The 21,342-nt window shown below is 40.4% G+C and overlaps 1 protein-coding gene across 2 annotated transcripts in view; it reads right to left on the minus strand.

Annotated features, from left to right (window-relative positions):
* Positions 1 to 21,342, minus strand: part of MAP4 (microtubule associated protein 4) — a 282,495-nt gene that overhangs the window by 166,743 nt on the left and 94,410 nt on the right. For both annotated transcript variants that reach the window (XM_084620175.1, XM_084620174.1), the window contains exons 3-4: positions 16,523 to 16,779; positions 4,825 to 4,890 (exon numbers count right to left, since the gene is read on the minus strand). In XM_084620175.1, the coding sequence (XP_084476301.1) occupies positions 4,825 to 4,890; positions 16,523 to 16,760 (304 nt within the window). In that variant the 5' untranslated portion in view covers positions 16,761 to 16,779. The remainder of the gene's footprint in view (positions 1 to 4,824; positions 4,891 to 16,522; positions 16,780 to 21,342) is intronic.

The following is a 21,342-nucleotide window of genomic DNA, read 5'->3' on the forward strand; positions in this document are numbered from 1 at the left end:
TGTTAGCAGCAGATCAAGCATGTGCATATAAGGACTGCACAAGAGGGCAGTATTTATTATGAAGTCTCTATTATTAAGGAAAAATCTACACCTCAATGCCAATTCTACTGTAGTAGCAAAACTTTTCACATGAAAGACTTGAATTATATCTATGCTGGAATAGCAGCAGGAATTGCAAATGACATGCTGAACATAGAGACAGATCTGCGGGAGTTCAAAGAGGCACTGTTTCTTTCAGTATGGTTGGAGCCTTGTCAGATAATTATTTTGTTAGACATTTGACAAGTTAAATGTAGTTCTTGACATCTGTTTTATTGCTCAGATTCATTCTTTATACTTCTTGAGGGCAGATAAAAATAATTTGCATCTGAGCCCCATGCCTTTCCCTCAAAAGTACTCACCACACATAAAAGTTGTAATTAAAACGGAACTCTTCTTTTGCTTCCAATTTTGAAGTAGTCAGTGCAGTATCAATGTGATTTGCTTTACTGAGACTCAGGGTGCGAAAACAATTGCTTTTTTTTGGTGGGGGGGGGGTTAACCAATGATTAGTGGATGCCAGTTGGATAAAAGAATTTTCTTTAAATAAATAAAAAAGAAAGCTCCTTAGGTCTAAGTAGATGCAAATTTGGGAATTATATTTAAAGTCTCTATAGTAGATCCCATAAAGAGCCACCTCTTTCTAGCAAAGAAAATGGCATCATTAAATTTAAATCCTTATTCACAAAGGTTTCTAAGCAGCAAGGACAAAGGCAGGTGAAACTCAGGATTACCCTAAGGATGTGTTCAGTGATGGTGAAAAGAGGAGGAGAGCTGCAGTCATGGTGGACCCATCCCCTATGAAAGCACAGCTTGGATTTACTGTCAAACCCTTCGTTAAGAATTAAAACCCCAGTGAATTTTTAATATTTTTAAAAGATGGATTAAATAAAAATGGAATTGTAAAGGCAAGTTAAAAAGTAATCTTGACAAATTGCTAAAATTGTGCAGTTAAAAAAATCTGTCATGCATGTTTGTGCTTACACAAAGAAAGGAAGGTTTCAACAAGCACTGCAGAGAGAGGGAGGAGGAGGAGGAAGAGGAGGGCTGATCAGCTGACAGCAGAAGTGGGACGGTAGAGCTACACGTTTCTTCTACACGTAAAGTCCAGGGATGTAAAGCAAGAGCTCTGTAAAATGCCGAAGGTTTTAGAACTGTAATGGCAGGTAGAAAAGGACACTGGTCTTGTGTCAGTAGCAGCCCCAGTGTTAGAAGACAGTCTAGGCTTCTAGGAGGAGAAAATAGAAAAGGAGGGAAAGAAATAGGAGAAGGGAAAGGGAGGGGGAAGGGCAAAAAAGCGTAAATCATTAGTAAACATGAACATTAATGCAGCAAACTGCACATCAAGCAATATTTCATTTAGTGCTGATAGCAGACCTTTCCAGAGACCAATTCAGAAAAAGGAAACTTCATTTTTACAAAAAAGTCTGAAAAAGTCTCACTTCATGCAAGAGCAGACAACTGTGCTACATGCAGAAATTAGCTGTGGTAAATCTAGATTAGTGGCAAAGTGCTGTTGAGAGAATGGCAGTTCACAATGTCTCTAAAAAGGAGGATTTGCATTAAAAACTGTACCCAGCAAGATATATTTCTGTGAATTGGTTTTAAGGAGAGGAAAAACCACTAGACATGCAAGATCCAATACTGCCAGGTACTAAACATTATGCGAGGTGCTGAGTACCCCTAGCTCCTACTTAAATCAGCAAGTGTTGAAAATGCTCAGCACTTGCAGAATTGGGCCCTTAATTAGAAAGTAAATATAGGAAAATTAACCACACAAATCTTTCACTTACATTCTGACATCCTGCACTCAATGTTTCCTCCAAGGATACCCCACAACTCTACTATAGTCTGGATATTCCAGCCAGGGAAAACAACAACAGAAACCAGCCTTGCGGGGTTTGGCATCACACTGTAAAATTCCCTTTTGTGTTGGGGTATCCAGACTTTTGGGGCTTCTCTACATGGGGACACTCAGGAAGGTTCAGGCAAATCAACGAAAGCCATGAACTGAATGTGCATAAATTAAAGTGTGGTAATCCCCATATGGATGCTTTCTCGTTCAGAGTAAATTGGCTTTAGTTCACTGTAATTTAATCCTTCGTGGAGGTATATCTACACTGCAATTAGGAGGCGTGAATGCAGCTTGTGTAAGACTACCAGAGCTAGTTTTGATTGAGTTAGCTCACTAAAAATAGCAGAGAAGCTGAAGCCATAGCAGCATGGGCTAGATGCCCAAGCACAAGCCCACCCAGGACACTGGGTACATACTTGAGCAGCTAGCTTGTGCCATAGCAGCTTCACTGCTATTTCTAGTGAGCTAGCTCAGGTATGCCTACATGTGCTGCAAGCACACCTCCCGATCGTAGTTAAGACGTACCCTAAGGCCACTTTACCAGTGAGCGAGCGCACCCACAGAGAGGAGTTAAAGCATTTTGAGTTACGAACATTCACTTCACACTTTTAGTTGATTCACCTCAACTTTCCTAGAGTCCCCATGTAGACATGCCCTTAATATAATAAAGGGAGTGCTAAACTGGGAAAAGCCGGGGGGGGGGGGGGGGGGGCTTTTTTCAGACCTGATTAATCCTAACCACTGTATACTCCAGATAACTGCAGAGAATGTTATATGTAATGAAAGTCATCAAGTCAATGTCCCATTGAATCAGGCTCCAAATACATTCCACTGCAGAAGGAGAAAAAAAGCATAACTATGTGGCTCTGTTTTGCAAAGCTCTCCATGATCTCACTCTACTTCTGTATCACCTGTTTGTCACCAAAATTCTGAAGTTATGGAACCTTCTCTGCAGCTCCTGCTCTCTGGAACAGTCTTTCTGGATTTTCCCAGCTCATCAACTGTTCATCTCCCTTCAAATCTCATTTGAAAAAGTCTCTCCCTTGTCTGTGCCTCTTAATATCATTCTCCCTCTATTATTTAACTAACTATTGAAGATCAGTGTTGTGAGACATTTTGAAAAGACTACAGTTGTATTATACACATTTCCCATTACTCTGAAAACCCTATGTTAGTTGATGTTTAAATGACTACTTAAGCTTCCATATTGCTATTCCTATCACTCTGATGTTGCCTTTAGACAACCTCTAACAAGAAAAAATTCTGAACTCCAAACCTCACAAACTTAGACCTCAAAACAGAACCTATTGATAACAAACAGGCTGCAGTCCCCTACAAAGGTCTTTGCTTGTGTTGTTAGCATTTAGCATCTGAGAGGTTAAAATTAATTTGTTATGGTTTACTGAAGACTACTCTTTAAAGACGACTATTACTAAACTCCAGAATCATTCATTCAAAAGAGGACCATGGTGCACCAGTACAGTCAGTTACACATACTTACAATGTCATAATGGGATAAGTCTGGATTCCACTTCTTCCAGCATATATATAACACTGAAAAGAGCAACTGAAGTGGATTGAGAGAGGCTCAGGGGTCACCTTAATTTTATTCTTTCCTGTAAAAAATCTACAGCTTTATTCTGACAAGCATTTACAAAAGCAGGTTAAGCACAGAGACTAATGCTGTATTTGTAAATCCTCATCCTCCCAATAAATGCATCCAATTTAACCACATATGCACTAAAAATTAAATAATTCTCTAAAAGCACAAGTACTGACCACAACAAGAGTTTTCTGCCCCTTCATAGCCTCAGGAAGCTTGTTTTTCTTGAGCCTGGACCTGAAGACCAACATAAGTGTAACATGCTACCCCAGGAGGTTCCAATTTGGGTCTCTAGTGCAGCCTCTCCAGCCATAGGCTGGGATCACTGTCAAAATAACATTTTTAGCCTCTATTTGGAGCTAGTGATTCAGGAGACCAGCAAATACCTCCGGTCAACGCCAACAATGACAATCACCTCTGAACAACTGTATACTTGGTAGAGCAAAAATTACTACAATGTAAGAGCTTTGGTTGATCAACCATTTCTCCCCCCTTCACTACAAAAGAAAAGTTACCTATTACTGGAATACTTGTTACAGCCGGGTATTTTCCCCAAAGGACCTACCTTAATATTTATGGTGATAGTGATATCCAAGGTACAACAACAAGCTAAATGCAATGAGCAAAAATAGGACAAATAATGCATGTCCCTGACAGACGTGAAGTTTAATCACTCATTCAGATCCTGTCACAGGATATTTGTGTAGAGATTTGCCCATTTAGTCATGGCATGTGTCTTGAAATACCAAGTTATTATGTTCTGCTGTTAAGAGATGGATTTAGGAGGACTTCAAAACTTCAACTTTGATAGCACGCTGCCAAAGTGAGAGTCTAAGAATGTCGGGGGAAAAACTGAGAAGAGAAGATGAACAACCAGACCACAGTGAACTTCTCCTGGCAGCTGATGATCACACTGCACTTTGAAACTGGGGAGAACAACATGGGAAGTTCATACTCAAAATAGGGTAGACTTAGTCCAGGTAATGTTAGGGCTTCATTGGAAAGTCATTTTAATATATCAGTATCTCAAATACATCTTCCTTAGGTTAACTGTGGCTACAGTACATGAAGCCTTCTAAAAGGGGCTTTCCTACATATGAGCAATTCTGGAATAGAAGATGCGTTTAAACTAAGCTAAAACTTTTTAGAAAAATCAAGGTTCACTGGGCAGTGAGCAGCTCTTCAGCAAGTACCAAATAAATACTGAAAAGCTCATAGAAAAGAACACTTTGCCAGAACAAAGTTCATCTAGTAGGTTCTGACTGCACCAGAGGAAATAGGTAAGTCTTCCAAAGCTTTGTGTTTAACTCAGACATTACTCTCTTACCTGTACTGTCATCATCTATTCCATGGTCACCATTTTCTAGCACTGCTGGTCCAACAGCTGAAGTACCTGCAATAACCACAGAGAATATCAACCGGTGGGGAGATGTTACTCCTAACCTATATAAGGTTCATCTCAAAACTTTTCGCCAAGATGTTTTTTTTCCCCTCAATACTGCTCAATCCACACCCCAGATCTTCTCTCTGACTGCCACTCCCACCTCCCTTGTATCAGGGTAGGGGGAACAAGCCACACACCTCATTGAGTCAGAAAAGCCAAATTAACCACTCACCAGTACCATCAATACTTCCTAAGAGAGTGCCGTATTCCAGGCACACAGTCTGTTGCTTAGTCCCATGAAAGTGACCCACAGAATTATAACCTGGGTCTTCTGCAACAACTCACACCACAATTGCGATTATCCAAATCATCTTGGGGATGAACCTTGGACTAAACTGGCTTCCAAAAGGCAACCCCACAGCAGAATTCCCTTAAAGGATATTCAATAAAGTGTCAGAGTAGCAGCCGTGTTAGTCTGTATCCGCTTATGCTCAAATAAATTGGTTAGTCTCTAAGGTGCCACAAGTACTCTCTTTCTTTTTTCAATAAAGTGTGCCTTTGAAATTTTATTCATCTAACAAAGATAGGCCCTCCTTACTGTACTACTCATTGCTATATTGCATATGGATACGGTCATTACAGCAAAGGCTGTATCACACAAAAACCCTGAGCATAATCTGTTCCAGAAAGAGAAGCTTGCATCTGACTTTTTGAAGCAAGCTCTGGAGTGAGAGACCATTATACAAGAGGTCTCAATACAAACGTAACATATAACCGAGATAAGAAGTGCTTTTGCTCATCCTGAGTGCCCTTTTGAGGGTGACATCCATTTTCCTTCCAGAGAATATTTGAGCCCTGAGGAGACAGACATAGGAGTCCTAGTACTTGAAATTGTTGCCTTTACCCTTTTGGACAAACCACTGTTATCTTAGCCTTATAATTTGTGGAGCTTCCAAAATGCTTTTGGGATACAATCTAAGTGACTCCATTCCTTAACCATGTCCAACTCAGCTTCATTAAAAGAAAGAGTTGGGAGGTTTAGTGTGGGTCCAGAACTGTTACCCTGCATGACAAAGACAAGACTAGGGAGAGAGACTCTTTTGTCTCCCTGGCTGACATGAAACTAACATTTTACAGTTATGGACTAATCCTAGAATAATGATGGAAACTGACATTCTTATTTCAGCTAGTCAAAGCTGAAATCAATAAATATGGTTCAGGATATTTACCTAAGAAAATTTCAATTGAGACACATTATAAAGCATATGCATTCAAGTTTATTTATTTTTGTCTATTACATGAGCACTTAGCTGGATAACTCCTACAAAAGTCAACAAGAGACACATTGCTAAAACCCAGCTCTCATCTCCTAAAATATGTCACGCATCATCAGTATTTAACAAAACTAATAACTAAAGTGAACAACAAAAAGCTGTTTTCATTAAAAATAAAATCAGTCCTGTAAATAGGGGAGCTTAAAGGCAGTATAATGAAAGGTGTTCAGCCTTCAACTTGTCTAATGATATTCACGGTTTCAAGATCAGAGTCCTTCCTCCTTCAAGATTGCTTAAAAGAATTTCCTTGGGAGTACTAGGATTTATACCCTGCCTAAACTCAGAAGGCAGTTGAGTACTGCGAGATCCAGTGGCTAGGTCAGAGGACTGGGAATCAGGAGATCTGGGGTTAACCCCAGATTGGCCACTCACTCTCTGTGTGACTTTGGAAAAGTTATACAATTCCCATGTGGCTCAGTTTCCCCAACTGTAACATGGGAAAAGTGAGGCTTAGTTATCTTTGAAAAAGAATTTGAGATCTATGGATGAGAAGCATTATGAAAGCATTAGTACCCTTTGTACTCTAATTACTAGAAAATGCATATATTGCTCTATTACCCACGGAGTTCTCTAACCATCCAAATAGGTTTATACAATTCAATATTGATCCCACAATCCCATGAACACAGAACTGCTTAGGGTCAGTAACTATATCCACTTCATGCTTTCTGGAGCAGTATGCAGAAGAAAGGCTACAATTTAATATAAAAGCCTGTCATTCTCCAAAATACACAGTGATCTTTAACAGCTGGATTCTGTTGAAATTAATGTTGTGAGCCAGGTTGCCAGCATTATTGGACATCTTCAGACCACCACTTCAAGCAGACATAAGGCCATTTAGTAAAATGGCAATACTGTATCCTGCTGGCAACAAGCCCTGTGCAATAAAGGAACTATTGGAATACCCTATCTTTTCTTCCAAAAGCTGCTGCTCAGCTTCTAGGAACTGATCCCTGTTTTCAGTTGTAAAAAGCATAGTAAAGACAAGCAACTGCAGGAATCATACAGAGCAGCAAGATTTATTTTATTCTAGTTAATGGTAAAGAACATGCTTCTTTTAACAGAACCTCAGCATCTCTGGTTGTTAGCTTTATGTTATGCACTGGGGCACCAATTTTTATCTGCAACCAGGAGGAATAACATTTTTATTTTAAATGAAAAACAAGACTTTCCAGGGAGAAAAAGTTAAGACACCATTCATTAACGAGTGCTTTGTAAATTAAGGGTTAAAAACTAGAGTCTGACTTTCTATCTAATCCTGCAAAGGGTAGGGACTAGAACAGCTGCATTGTACCTCAATGCTCATTCTGACTCAGCTGTGCTTGCTGACAAATTAGTATAGCTAACACAGCTATCTTTAAGTGATGTCCATGTTAAGTGACAACAGGTTGCATAGCATGCAGCACTCAACAGGATCAATACAGGCATATTCCTACATTCCTTTGCAACAGCTTCAAGTTATCCAAGCAGAGTCCCTCCTTTTCACCCACTCAAACTTTAGGCAAAATCCTCCTCCTCAATCCCTAACCTTGTGTCAGCAATTCAGAAAATAGTAGGCCAGTTAAGTGAGTGGGACTAGAAAGCCATGATCATTTCACTCCCCTAGTGTTCTGAAAGTAAGCATCACTGACCATCACTGAGATCACCTGCTGAAACTGTGTCAGTTTTCTACACTGCAATAGCAAAAATATTCTAAAAATAGAAAAATGAAATTGTAAAACTACAAGTGGCCGCAGAGGGACTAAAGAACAACTGTAGTACACAAAAAAGCTTTTAACTAACATTTTAAAATGACTAGATTTCATGTTAGGCATATCCCTTTAAAAAGAACAGCTTTACACAAAGATTCTGTATTCAGTTAATTCAGATGGGGAAGAAACCTCTGCATGTGGAGCCCAGATGCAAGTGAAGAGATAGATCTATGAATCAAACAGCTAGCCAAATGTGACCAGAGCTGGGAGGGTATCAAAAGATTACCACATAAAAGCTTTTACAGTGTGGTAAAGCACTATTTGCTGGGCTGATAGCAGGGGAACCGCTCCCTGCCCCAGCTTATCTCCGCCACCCTCGGCCTGAGCAGGAAGCCACTGCCTGCTTCTCAGCCTTCCCAGGCTTCCCGCCAAACAGCTGATTCGCGGGAAGCCGGGGGAGGGGGCGGAGAAGCAGAGCAGGGCAGCGCATTCACCAGAGGAGGCGGAGCGGAGGTGAGGTGAGGTGAGGTGATGTGATCTGGGGCCAGGCGCAGGGTGGGGAGCTGCCGGTGGGTGCTCTACATCCACCAAATTTTCCCTGGGGGTACTCCAGCCCTGGAGCCAGAGGGACCTGCTGGATGCTTCCTGGGAGCTGCCCCAGGTAAGCACCTCTGGGACTCCCCACCTCGCCCCCCAGCAGGTGCCTCTGGCTCTTAGGGGCGGGGTAGGCACCCACTACGGTGGCCCATGAGACCCTCCTGCCCGGTTCTGGGGGCAGTCAGGGGACGGGGGGGGGGGGTTGGATGGGGCAGGAGTCCCGGGGGCAGGGGTGGGCAAAGACCCCCTCGTGGGGTGAGGAGGGAACCCATTGTTAAGATTTGGGCAGCTCATCACTGGTATAAATGTACTGTTATTACCAGGTGTGTTTTGGTAAAAAGGCCTTGGAGCTGAATATATACTTCTATTTCAGCTATATGAAGTGCGGTATACAAATTCCCAATAATCTTTTTTAAGACCAACCCCACTATCATCATAATCTGAACTATTTAAGAGTCAAACACATCAAGACATCCGAACTCCATAATCCTTGTCAGAATCACAAGATACTACTTGCATCTGGCCAGTGCAAAGGATTGCCTTTATGTAAACAAATTTAAGAAAGCGCCCACTAAACCAGATAATCTCAAGCAAAATGGACAGGGCCAATATATTAAACAATCTCCACATTAATGGCTTGGCATGGTACACCACACGGTCTCCCACAGTATTCTTGTCAGCAAGTTAAAGAAGTATGGGCTGGATGAATGCACTATAAGGTGGGTAGAAAGTTGGCTAGATTGTCGGGCTCAACGGGTAGTGATCAATGGCTCCATGTCTAGTTGGCAGCCGGTGTCAAGTGGAGTGCCCCAAGGGTCGGTCCTGGGGCTGGTTTTGTTCAATATCTTCATAAATGATCTGGAGGATGGTGTGGATTGCACTCTCAGCAAATTTGCGGATGATACTAAACTGGGAGGAGTGGTAGATACGCTGGAGGGCAGGGATAGGATATAGAGGGACCTAGACAAATTGGAGGATTGGGCCAAAAGAAATCTGATGAGGTTCAATAAGGATAAGTGCAGAGTCCTGCACTTAGGACGGAAGAACCCAATGTACAGCTACAGACTAGGGACCGAATGGCTCGGCAGCAGTTCTGCAGAAAAGGACCTAGGGGTGACAGTGGACGAGAAGCTGGATATGAGTCAACAGTGTGCCCTTGTTGCCAAGAAGGCCAATGGCATTTTGGGATGTATAAGTAGGGGCATAGCGAGCAGATCGAGGGACGTGATCGTCCCCCTCTATTCGACATTGGTGAGGCCTCACCTGGAGTACTGTGTCCAGTTTTGGGCCCCACACTACAAGAAGGATATGGATAAATTGGAGAGAGTCCAGTGAAGGGCAACAAAAATGATTAGGGGTCTGGATCACATGACTTATGAGGAGAGGCTGAGGGAACTGGGATTGTTTAGTCTGCAGAAGAGAAGAATGAGGGGGGATTTGATAGCTGCTTTCAACTACCTGAGAGGTAGTTCCAGAGAGGATGGTTCTAGACTATTCTCAGTGGTGGAAGAGGACAGGACAAGGAGTAATGGTCTCAAGTTGCAGTGGGGGACGTTTAGGTTGGATATTAAGAAAAACTTTTTCACTAGGAGGGTGGTGAAACACTGGAATGCGTTGCCTAGGGAGGTGGTGGAATCTCCTTCCTTAGAAGTTTTTAATGTCAGGCTTGACAAAGCCTTGGCTGGGATGATTTAATTGGGGATGGGTCCTGCTTTTGAGCAGGGGGTTGGACTAGATGACCTCCTGAGGTCCCTTCCAACCCTGATATTCTATGATTCTATATGTAAGCACAGCAACACTGTTTTGAACACATTTTAATTCACCATCACACAAGCAGTTTACTTGGGTGAGAAGGCAAGAGGGTCGAAAGAAAGACTTTCAGATAAGCCCATTAATATATTTTATTACTCTTAGAACAATTAGATGTGCAGATTGGTTGGTTATGCCAGATAATGAATAGAAACCGTGACACAAAGCACAACTGAGAATAATACAACCCAAACATGTACATAAACAGAGTTGTGCATAGTCACTTAGCTAGAATCCACATCAGAACAGCGGACTTAAAACTAAATAGAGGCTACCTTTACTTGTGCATCTCCAGTACTGACCACTTCAATTTAAAAAAAAAAAAATAGGCCCTCCAAATTATTATATTGGTTTAAAAGATTATGAGATTTAAGAAAATTATTAATTTGAGGATTTTTATTTGCCTTCTGGTGTGACTGTTTTGGATACACTTGGGTCACATTTTCATATGCAACCAGGAGGACTAACTTTTTTTATTTTAAATGAAAACCAAGACACTCATTTAATCACATGCCTCCAGGATCAAGGGCTTAAAATCGTTAACTATCACATGACTTTAATAAAAACACAAGTATAGGCGCAGTGCTGCTAGCATCAGGTACATGCAAATATGCATGTGAATTTTTGCCCTTGGTCATATGACAATAGCAATGAAAGTGCCAAACATTTAGATTATACATGATATGCCTTGTACCTGTGAATTTTCACAGCAAAATGGATGTAGTCAAGTTTTAATAATAGAATACTCCCACTTAGATCCCACTGAATTGCTATAGTTTATCAAAAACTGAACCACAAAAAAGTATAATTTTTAAAAATGCATTTTCTGCAATACATTTAATTGGATCCTAAACCTCAGAGAACTAGTGTCCCCTATAATTGGCTTTAACCTACACTGTCAACTCTCAACACCATGAAAACTCTCATCTCAGGTCTTAACTGCTACAACCTTGCCCCCTCAAGTTCATTCAAAATGTTGCTGCTAAGGCGGTTTCTAGATAATACTTAGTCCTGCCATGAGTGCAGGGGACTGAACTAGATACCTCTCAAGGGTCACTTCCAGTCCTACGATTCTATGACTCTTGGATAGCTGCTCTGACCACATCAGGTGGGTAATATCAGAAGTTGGTCCAGTAAAAGTATTATTTCACCCACTTTGTCTCTCTACCTACTAAGAAAACAATCACAACAGGATTAAATACAGAAAACTATTTGGGGTCTCCCACATTGTGCTCTACTAAATGACGTTTAAAACAACCGCGTGATGCTAGCCAATATAACAATTGTGCTAGAACTTCCTCGTTTTGCTTTGTGCACTGTAGCAGCATTAATATTAACGTCTCCAAGTCGGAAATAAGCCCTCTACCGCCTTCATTTTATAACATGCTAGAGAAACTGGAGTATCATGTCTAGATTTCTAAGCCAATATTTAAGGCACTTTTTCTTCTCTCTCCTAAGAAAAAGCACATTTATTAGCTGTCTATCTAATACAGGACCTGTGGAGTTCTACAGCATAGTTTGCAACAATCTTCATCTTTAATACGCATCACAGAGATCACCAGCAGCAGGCCGTATGCCTGGATCAAGACTGAGCACTGTGTGCTACACCTACAGTTTCTGCAGCTTTGCCGATGTAGAGGGGCAGCTAAAATCAGCTGTCCTTCATGCAAATTAAGTGCTGCCCTCAACCTCCTGTCAAGTTGCCAATACAGCCCTTCAGTCAAAGTTTTGGATGCTTCTTTATTACCCAAAATATATACTATGAAAAGTACAAAGGAAAAAGGCAGTGTAGGAACATTTAAAGAATCAAGGTATTACCTGCAGTACTTTCAGCTGTATTTAATTTCATTGCCAAGATCCTGACAGCAACATAAGAATTGCTGCCTGGAATACTGAAACAGATGAAAAGCTTTTCATTTTAATCCTGTGGGATACATTTCATTATTACAGACAATGAAGTAACAATTCTTACTAATGCTAGAGGTTTTACCAGCCCTCTAGAAAAAAATCAATTATGTATATATGGAGAATATTAGCAGTATAGATACAATCCAGATGTCTACATCATTGACTGACTGATTTTTTCTGATTCCCATTTTGAGACTCAGGAAATTCCCAGTTCAATTAAATATACAGCTTTTAGGATGCACTTATGAAACATTTGCTGTCCTTAAACTCAAATGTCAGGGTTTTGATTTTTCTTTGCAAAAGCAATGTAAAAACTTACAGGAAGCCTGCAGCCTTCTGCAATGAAGGCACCTACAGCTACTGTGGAGAAAGAGAGAAGGAAAGGAAAGGGAAATTTTGTGGTTTGATCTCAAGCTTGCAGGCCCCAGATATGTGCTTTGTTTTCTTATTAGGGAGGGGACGTCTGTTCAGATATGCAGCAATTTGTGTCCACTCTACCATAGTCTAGTACTATCAATGCCCTCTGGTGGCCATTTGGGGGCTTGAACATAGAATCGAGGATGACAGACAAGCTTGCGACTGGGATGGAAAAAGGGATGATTTTTGCAATGTATACACACCCAAAAGAGTAAAACGGAGCATAGCTTTCTTGCCCCACTCCTGAAAGTAGCAATAGTATCAAGTTTTGAAGCAGCATGGTGTACTTGGAAGCAAGTAGCAGACAGCATACCAGTCTGCAGTGGGGTTTTAAAGCCTGACATTTACTTCTCAGCTGACACCCACTCCCACCCAAAGGCTATCATTTGAAAAAACAGGATTTAAATATTTTCCAAACAGGATAATATCTCTCTCACTTTAGGTGAATCAGAACAATGCAGGGCTTAAAAAACTGTCTTCACAGGCTATCTAGACTTCAATTCAATGTCATTTTCACTCCTACAGCCTTCAGGGTTACATCACAACTGAAAGCCCTGAAGGTTTGAGAGTTCTGCCAGAAGATGGAGATTAAACAGGTACACACAGCAGCCAGCTGCAAAAACATACAGAAGGCTTTGTACACACCCAAAGCAATCCTCCAGCATTATGTAAAGACCACAATGTAGTAAGAGGATTACCTGGAATTTGCCAAATTATATCCAGCAACTTGCTAGGTATACTCTAAAACTTCCTAGGAATTGATATCCCAATGCGGAAAGCACCACTTGAGGGTTTTCTAAAATTAACATTTAGTCTCACTTTGAGACAAATTCCCATCTGACTATACTGCTATTCTCATTACCCCTTCTCTTCCCTTACCCATCTCTCAGTATTCAGATGGTTCACACAAGTCCATGCTGGGGCCCATCTGACTGTTTGTTAAGCTCATCTAATCTGGCTCATGGATTTAAAAACAAAACAAAAAAAAACACTTTAGCAGAGATGGAATAGCTGAATCCTGACAGGACATATGACTAAACTCGTTTCTGACTGAAGAAAGTCAATCTCAGTAGCAAAGATCCTGCTGTCGAAACACATCCTGGCATTTTAACATGAATAAATTAACAAGTGAGAGCTGAAAAGTCTGATCCATGAAAGTTCATTTCCTCTTTTAGGAAAGGATAAAGCAGTTTTGGAGTCACAATCTGGAGTTTTGAATGTGAAACTCTTGCTAAATGTTATGCAGCAATTTCTGTGCTCAAAAGCTTCATATTACAATCAAACATTAAAACAGAGCCTTATGTTTCACTCCCAGCTAGGCCATTTCATAGAGCACACAGAGTTTAAATCTGATTTATTCTACAGGATTTACTCAGTGGCAGGTAGCACATATTCAATCCTACCTTATATATTGTCAGAAGCATTTTTTAAATCAAGATTTGTTTAACAGCCATAACATGTGGCTTTGATGAGAAACCATGGTCTTTTTCACAAGGAAATTGATCTCCCATCACCTCTTCAAGAAAAAAAAATAGACAACCATCTGAAAGTAGCACATAATGAGATCAAGAGCCAAGAATGGCTTCTAGTAAACTGACACCATTTGAGATTGCAGAGGTTGACAAACCTTAACAGCCAAGCATATACAAAGAGACAAAAAGATAAAAAAAGCTTTAGTTTATGCACCCATGGTAATCAGGCTCTCCAATTACTTTGGAGAGATCAAAACAACATCAAAGATAGGGATTCTACAATGCTTATGATTTCCATTGCCAGTTACTCCAAGGCAATTTGAACATCCAATTCTTCATGTTTAGAAGCTAACATTAGTATTAACCCTCTGGAATATACCTAATATTAACTGGCTTGTTAGTTTTAGAATAAGATAAAAACAGACTCAATTCAGTCACTAAAAGGATTGATTGCACATCCTGGGCCAAAATTTAAAATGTCATCTCCTTCTAGAAAGCCAAAAGTGCATAGTACAAAATCCTCATATAAAGGGACAGACCTACCGGCAGCTCACGTTAGCATACAGGGGTTCAGAGAGACTCGAGCTCAATTCCCACTTACAGGTCCACAAGTCTTCTTACTGGGTGGCTTATGTAGGTTTTAACTGCCAATTAAACCAGTAAGATGACTGCCAATTGCCTCAGTGGCTAAAGTTGTATATAGAGCACTAAGAGCTCTCATGCTGAACCTCCAAGGGATGGACACCTAAGAGATCACATCCTCAAAGAGAAGCTTGCATTTTAAAGCAACACACATTTCTGTTGTGATATTATAATTTTCAATTTTTTATTTTAACATTAATGGAGAATCTTTCTGGCAGAGGATGCTGTAGCTGTACACCAACTTCAAGAGATTCCAGCAGAAAAACCTCTTTAAAACTAAATCTTTGAAGCTAAATGTGAAAAAGTTCTTTCCCACCCCCACTTTTTTCCCCACAATGCACAAGTCAATATCTACTATTACAAAAATCTGTTAATTAAACCAAGAGGAGTACATGACTAATTGGAGTAATCACATGATGTTTTGCCACAGCCTTCATCCTTCCTCATCCCACCCTCCCCGTTTATCCCCACTCATCACATCATATCTAATATTAGACTAAGCTTTTCAGAGCAGGCACTTTTTTTGGTTCTTTATTGTGAAGTACCTAACTTTCAGATAATGTAAAATAAAATGTATGATGTGGATCAAATTCCTACATGCAGTCCAATGCCACACCAGAGGGGGACTTTAGGACCATCCCTCGTTCTGACTGATGACCATTTTAGTCCTTTTATATTCACCCCCTTTGCCCACCTATATAAGTACCAAGATTAGTGTAAATCTTCTTCCACAATGTTGACGTTACCTCGCTAGAGGCAGAGAGTATTTTGCTTTTATTTACACATCATATTTCATGAGAGGATGACAAAGTGCTTCACATAGGTGGGTTTTAGCACCATTTTAGAATTGCAGAATCAGGTACAGGGAAGTTAAGGAACTAGCCCAAAATTATGTGCTGAGTCAGTGGCCAAGTAAAGGAGCAGAATTCAAGGCTCCTGAATCCCAGTCCCTTCCTCTAACTCAGCCAGAAAAACAAAGTCTATTCACTCATTAATCTGGAACAAGCAGATATTTTCCCCCCCATAATCACCAGATTATGTCTGCTTTTCATTTGGGCTGGTAAATTTTCAAAGTCATTAGTGAATGATGCCAAGCCTGTTTGTCAACACAGTCAGTGAAGAGTGCTCCTGCAGCAACAGACTAAACTTCTCCTCCCCTCACCCAAAGGTCTGCAAAGCACAATTTGAAGTGCTAGAAAGGCAGTATGGCCTAGTGGTTAGAGCACAAGACCGTCAGACAACGTGGATTCTATTCCTCATTTAACCACTGACATTATGGGCAGGACTGCCGAGTGACTTACCTTCTGTGACTCAGTTTCTCCATACAGAAAATGAGAATAATATTGCGGGCCCCCCCCCCCGCCTTTGTACAGTTATGGGATTTGGGGTAAAAATATTTAGCATATGTAGTAACATTTAGTACTTGTGTAGCACCTTCCATCTGAGGAGGCCAAAGCACTTTACAAGCATTAAACCCCACAATACCAGTTCCTGGGAGTTAGGATTGTTAAGTACCCCCATTTTACAGGCTGAGAAATTAAGGCAGAGGGTAATGATTTTTTCCAAGATCAAACACCAAGACAGAGGCAGAGTAAGGATTAGAATCCAGACCTTTTCACTCCCAATCCCAACGTGTAATCATTAGATATTGCCTAGTTTAAAATGGTGTACAAAAAGTTTTAAAAGGCCTAAAACCGTGGAGCCCACTGTTTGCTTACTGTAATATTTATGTACGGTGCAACCATTTGGTCTGGTGCTTATAGACACTTACTTTCTACCTGACCACCGTCTGTGTGGGGCTTGCTTTTTGGTTCCTGGCTCTCAGCCTTTGCATCATCATCATCCAGTAGGGGGATATAGTCGGTTTTACCCACTGTTTCTCCAACCACGTCATCAAATTTCTCTGCTTCCAGGGTGGCAATGAAGTCTCGTTTCACTTCCTCCTCAATTTCTGCTGGTGGTTCTGTCAGAGCATCTGCAAGACTGAGATTGTGATCCAAGTCAGCCATGCTTTAGCACCTCTGTAACCTGAAGAATGAGAAAGATCATATTTTTAGTAAGAGATCTAATGCTACTAGGAGATTGATGCTGGCAACTGTGTTTACCTGCCTTCACAGTGTTGTAATTCCCAGATGCCTGGAAAACAAAATTAAAGACAACACAGTTCTCCTGAGTCAAGTGTTTTAACTGTATGATCCACATTAAATTTCATATAGTGTTTGCAATCAGAGCATAAAACAAAAGCTACTAGATGGCTAGCAACTAAGAATTAGCCTAACCTTACATTCTGTTCTCGTGTCTCCTCCAGAGCCAAGAGTTAATTCAGTATCCTCAGCTGCACAAAACCAACTGACACAAGGCAATCTAGTTCTTGGGCAGACGCCACTCAGCCTCCCCTATGGAGATTACGTTTTACATAATCTCTGGTGTGTACCTTAAATCTCAGTGTTGCTTTTCATCCCTTCCACAGAGGTTCTGCAGCATGTTTCTGTCCTCAGCAGACCTGGCTAGTGACAGTAAACTTTCGCCTTCCCAGCATTTATGTTGGAAGGTAAAGCTCTAATAAATTAAGTGCTAAACATCTCAATACTCCTAGTTTAATGACTCAATAAGATAATTGATTGTCCAATCCTTTCCTCTTATGTAGATCAGTGTTCAATGTTGTTCTCTGTGAGAGTCAGCAGACAATTTATATTAATCAACCCACCCGGATTACTGCAGAAGCTCTTTAGGTACACAGCAAACAAACACCTCTTTGTGGGGTGGATTCCTGGATTTTAAAAGAGTTTAAAGAGCAATGCACCAATGAGAGGCAAGGGGGAAAAAGTTGAGCTTTATCGTTCAACAGTCTATCTTCATATGCTGGTTTTTTTCAGACTAATTTTTAGACTGTTCTATTCTACAGAAGTATTGAAAGTTCCATTCATATGCCCTGTCCATCCAAAGAACGTCTTCAAGCCTGGACAGAAATAAAAACATATACCACAGGGGTATCTAAATGGGGACATTTCAAACCCCCTAATACACTCAATTCAGTTTACTTCAACTTTTTAAACAATTTACTGTTAAGTATTGAATCCAGATTAGCTTCAGTTAGATTTGCTCCACATTTAGAAGCATGGATAATCTGTGCAAAAAGTTAATGCTCCTTTAAAGATTTAGTTATCCCCTTTTTAAAAATCCAGTAAGCTATTGTTTTTTTTTAAAAAAAGCATATATAAGACAAATGTGGAAGGAAGGAAAAATGAGTACAGGTGTAACAACAAAGGTAGAGTTCAACCACCACATTCACTCAACATATAAAATTTATCATAAAGTTCATATGTCTAAACAATATGAGGTCATTATGCATTATGACAGACAAGACCCATTATGGCTGACTAAAATGGTACTTATATCAGTCAGTATTGTAAACACTCTGTGGCCACATAGGACTTAAGAATTGTCACTATGCTGCTCACCATAGTTTTATGGCAACAGCATAACCCAGATCCTTCTGCACCAAAACAGAGGCCCCCCCCTACTACTTCAGCTGTGGAAAGTCTGTTAACTGTTAGCAGTATATGGCTTCTGACACACAGAAATCCTGACTCCAGCCAGTGGAGTGCAGTGTTACAGATACTTCAGTATATTCCCATGTTTTCAAGAGACTGCTATTTACCCACTTACGTTCAAGCAGGAACTGGAAAGTTTGAAGAGTTTAGCCAAAATATACACCTTTATATAATAGTACCCCTTTTCCAGCACTGGGCTGTTAAAAGATCACAACTGCTCCTTGAAGCGTACAAAGCTTTAACAGCTATTTTTTTTATAAAGCTTAAAGCCTTTCAACTTCAGATTTGTGTTTTCTTTTAGCTCCCAGTCCCTTGCCTACTATCACAATAGACAGTGAAAAAAATTGAGGAACAAGATTTGGTCCAGGTCCCATGTTTAAAGGCTTATGGCATTTAAGTATTTGTGGTCAAGTTTTCAGAAACACCTAATGGAACTTAAGATCCTAAGCATATTATGTCACTTATTAAAAGTTTACCCTGGTATAGGTCCAAGCCCTGATAGGTAACAAGATAGCAGACCTTAAAGTGATGTAATTTCAGCCACCACCTTGCCTTATTTCTACTTCAGCAGACTCTTGAGGTTAGTTCCACTATCTCAGGAAAAGTTAGAGCTATAAACAAACACTTTAATCCTTTCATTTGAAAGCTGATGTGACACACTGGTGTTCTGACACTATAATCTTTAAGTAGCAATTTATGGGATAGTCATTACAAAAATCATGTCACAAAACTGAGTAGTCAGAAAGCAGTTATAAAGTCCAATACCTTGCAGCAGAGTTAAGGACCATAAGGAGTGTTTAAAAGTATATTACGAACAAAACAAAACAAAAATCAAAACAATGATATTGGTCCACTCCTAGATGGAAATGGAAAAACGGTCAATAATGCAGAAAAGCCAAGTGTTTAATAAATATTTCTGTTCTGTGGTTGGGGAAAAATCTGATGCAGACATATCATGCTGATGAAACACTTTCCTTTCTAAGAGGAGGATATCAAAGAGCACCTGCTAAAGTTGGACATTGTTAAATCAACAGGTCCAGATAACCTGCATCCTAGAGTTTTAAGAGAGCTGGCCAAAGAGCTTGCTGGACCATTAAATGTTGGTTCTTAACTCTTGGAACACTGGGAGAATTCCAGAAGATGGGAAGAAATCTAATATTGTGGCAATATTTAAAAAGAATAAAGAGGATGACTGAGGTAACTAAAGACCTGTCAGCCAGATATCGATCACTGGCAAGATAATGGACTGGCTGACATGGGACTCGATAAAGAATTAAAGGGGGAGTACTGTAATTAATGCAAATTAACGTGGGTTTATAGAAATCCTGTCAAATTAACTTGATAACTTCTTTTCAATGAGATTACAAGTTTGGTTGATAAAAGTAATACTATTGAAGTAATATATTTAGACTTGTGTGGTACCAAGTCAAATGACTACAGAATATTTTGATTAAGAAACTAGAATGATACAAAATCAACATGGAACTCTCATTAAATGGATTAAAAACTGACTAAATGACAGGTCTCAAAATGTAACTGTCAACAGGGAATTATTTTCCAGCAGGTATGTTTCCAGTTGGGCCCTGCAGAGATTGGTTCTTGGCCCTATTTCACATTTTTATCAATGATCTGGAAGAAAACAAAATCACTGAAAGTTTGCAGATGACAAAAACTGTTGGAGTGGTAAATAATAAAGAGGCCAGGTTACCATCAGTGATCTGGATCATTTGATAAGCTAGTCGCAAGGGAACAATCTGTGTTTTAATATGGCCAAATGTAAATGTATACATCTAGGAACAAAGAACACAGGCCAGATTCACAGGATGGGGGACTCTATCCTGGGTAGCAGTGACTCTAAAAAAAATTTAAGGGTCATGATGGATAGTAAGTTGAACATGGGCTCCCAGTACAATGGTGTCGTCCAAAAAGGCTAATGAGACCCTTGGGTGCATATACACGGTAATCTCAAGGAGCAGTAGAGAGGTTATATTATCTCTATATTTGGCACTGGGGTGACCATTATTGGAATATTGCATCCACTTCTAGTAACCACAGTTCAAGAAGGATGCTAATAAATTGGAGAGAGTTCAGAGAAGAGCCACAAGAATGATTAAAGGATTAGAAAACCTGCTTTGTGATGGTAGAATCATAGAAACACAGGATTAGAAGGGACCGCAAGGCTCATCTAATCTAATGCCCTGCCACGATACAGAATTTGTTGTCTCTAACCGTCCAAGAGAGATGGCTATCCAGCCTCTTTTTGAAAACCTCCAGTGAAGGAGTTTCCAGTCTGTTCCATTGTCCTACTGTACTTACAGTTAGGAAGTTCTTCCCAAAATTTCATCTAAATCGCTATGCTGTAGTTTGAACCCACTGCCTCTTGTCCTGCCCTCTGCGGCAAGACAGAACAGCTTTTCTCCACCTTTTTTATGGCAGCCTTTCAAATATTTGAAGACTACTATCATGTCCTCCCTTAATCTCCTCTTTTCCAAACTAAACATACCCAGTCCCTTCAGCCTTTGTTCGTTTCATCTCTTTGATCATCTTTGTCGCTCCCCTCTGGATCCTTTCTAGTTTCTCTACATCCTTTCTATACATTGGTGACCAAAATTGGACACAGTACTCCAGCTGAGGCCTAACCAGCACCGAGTAGAGCAGTCCGATCACCTCCCATGACCTGCATGCTATGCCACTTATTGCAATCTAAAATTGCATTTGCTTTTTTTTGCAACAGCATCAAATTGTTGACTCATGTTGAGGTTTTGATCCACCAGAATTCCCAGATCCTTCTCAGCAGTGCTGCTGCGAAGCAAGTTAGCCCCCATTCTGTATTTGTGCATTTGATTTTTCTTCCCCAAATGTAGCACCTTACATTTGTTTTTGTTGAATTTCATTGTGTCTGTAGTCCAATTCTCCAATTTATCAAGATCACTTTGAATTGTAGCTCTATCCTCCAAAAAGTTGGCAAACACCCATCCCTCCCCCCAAGGCTGGGTCTTATCTGCAAATGTGATCAGTATGCTCTATATTCCTACAT

The sequence above is a fragment of the Lepidochelys olivacea genome (genome assembly GCF_965140295.1).
Source record: "Lepidochelys olivacea isolate rLepOli2 genome assembly, chromosome: 2".
In the NCBI taxonomy this organism is placed as follows: Eukaryota; Metazoa; Chordata; order Testudines; family Cheloniidae; genus Lepidochelys; species Lepidochelys olivacea.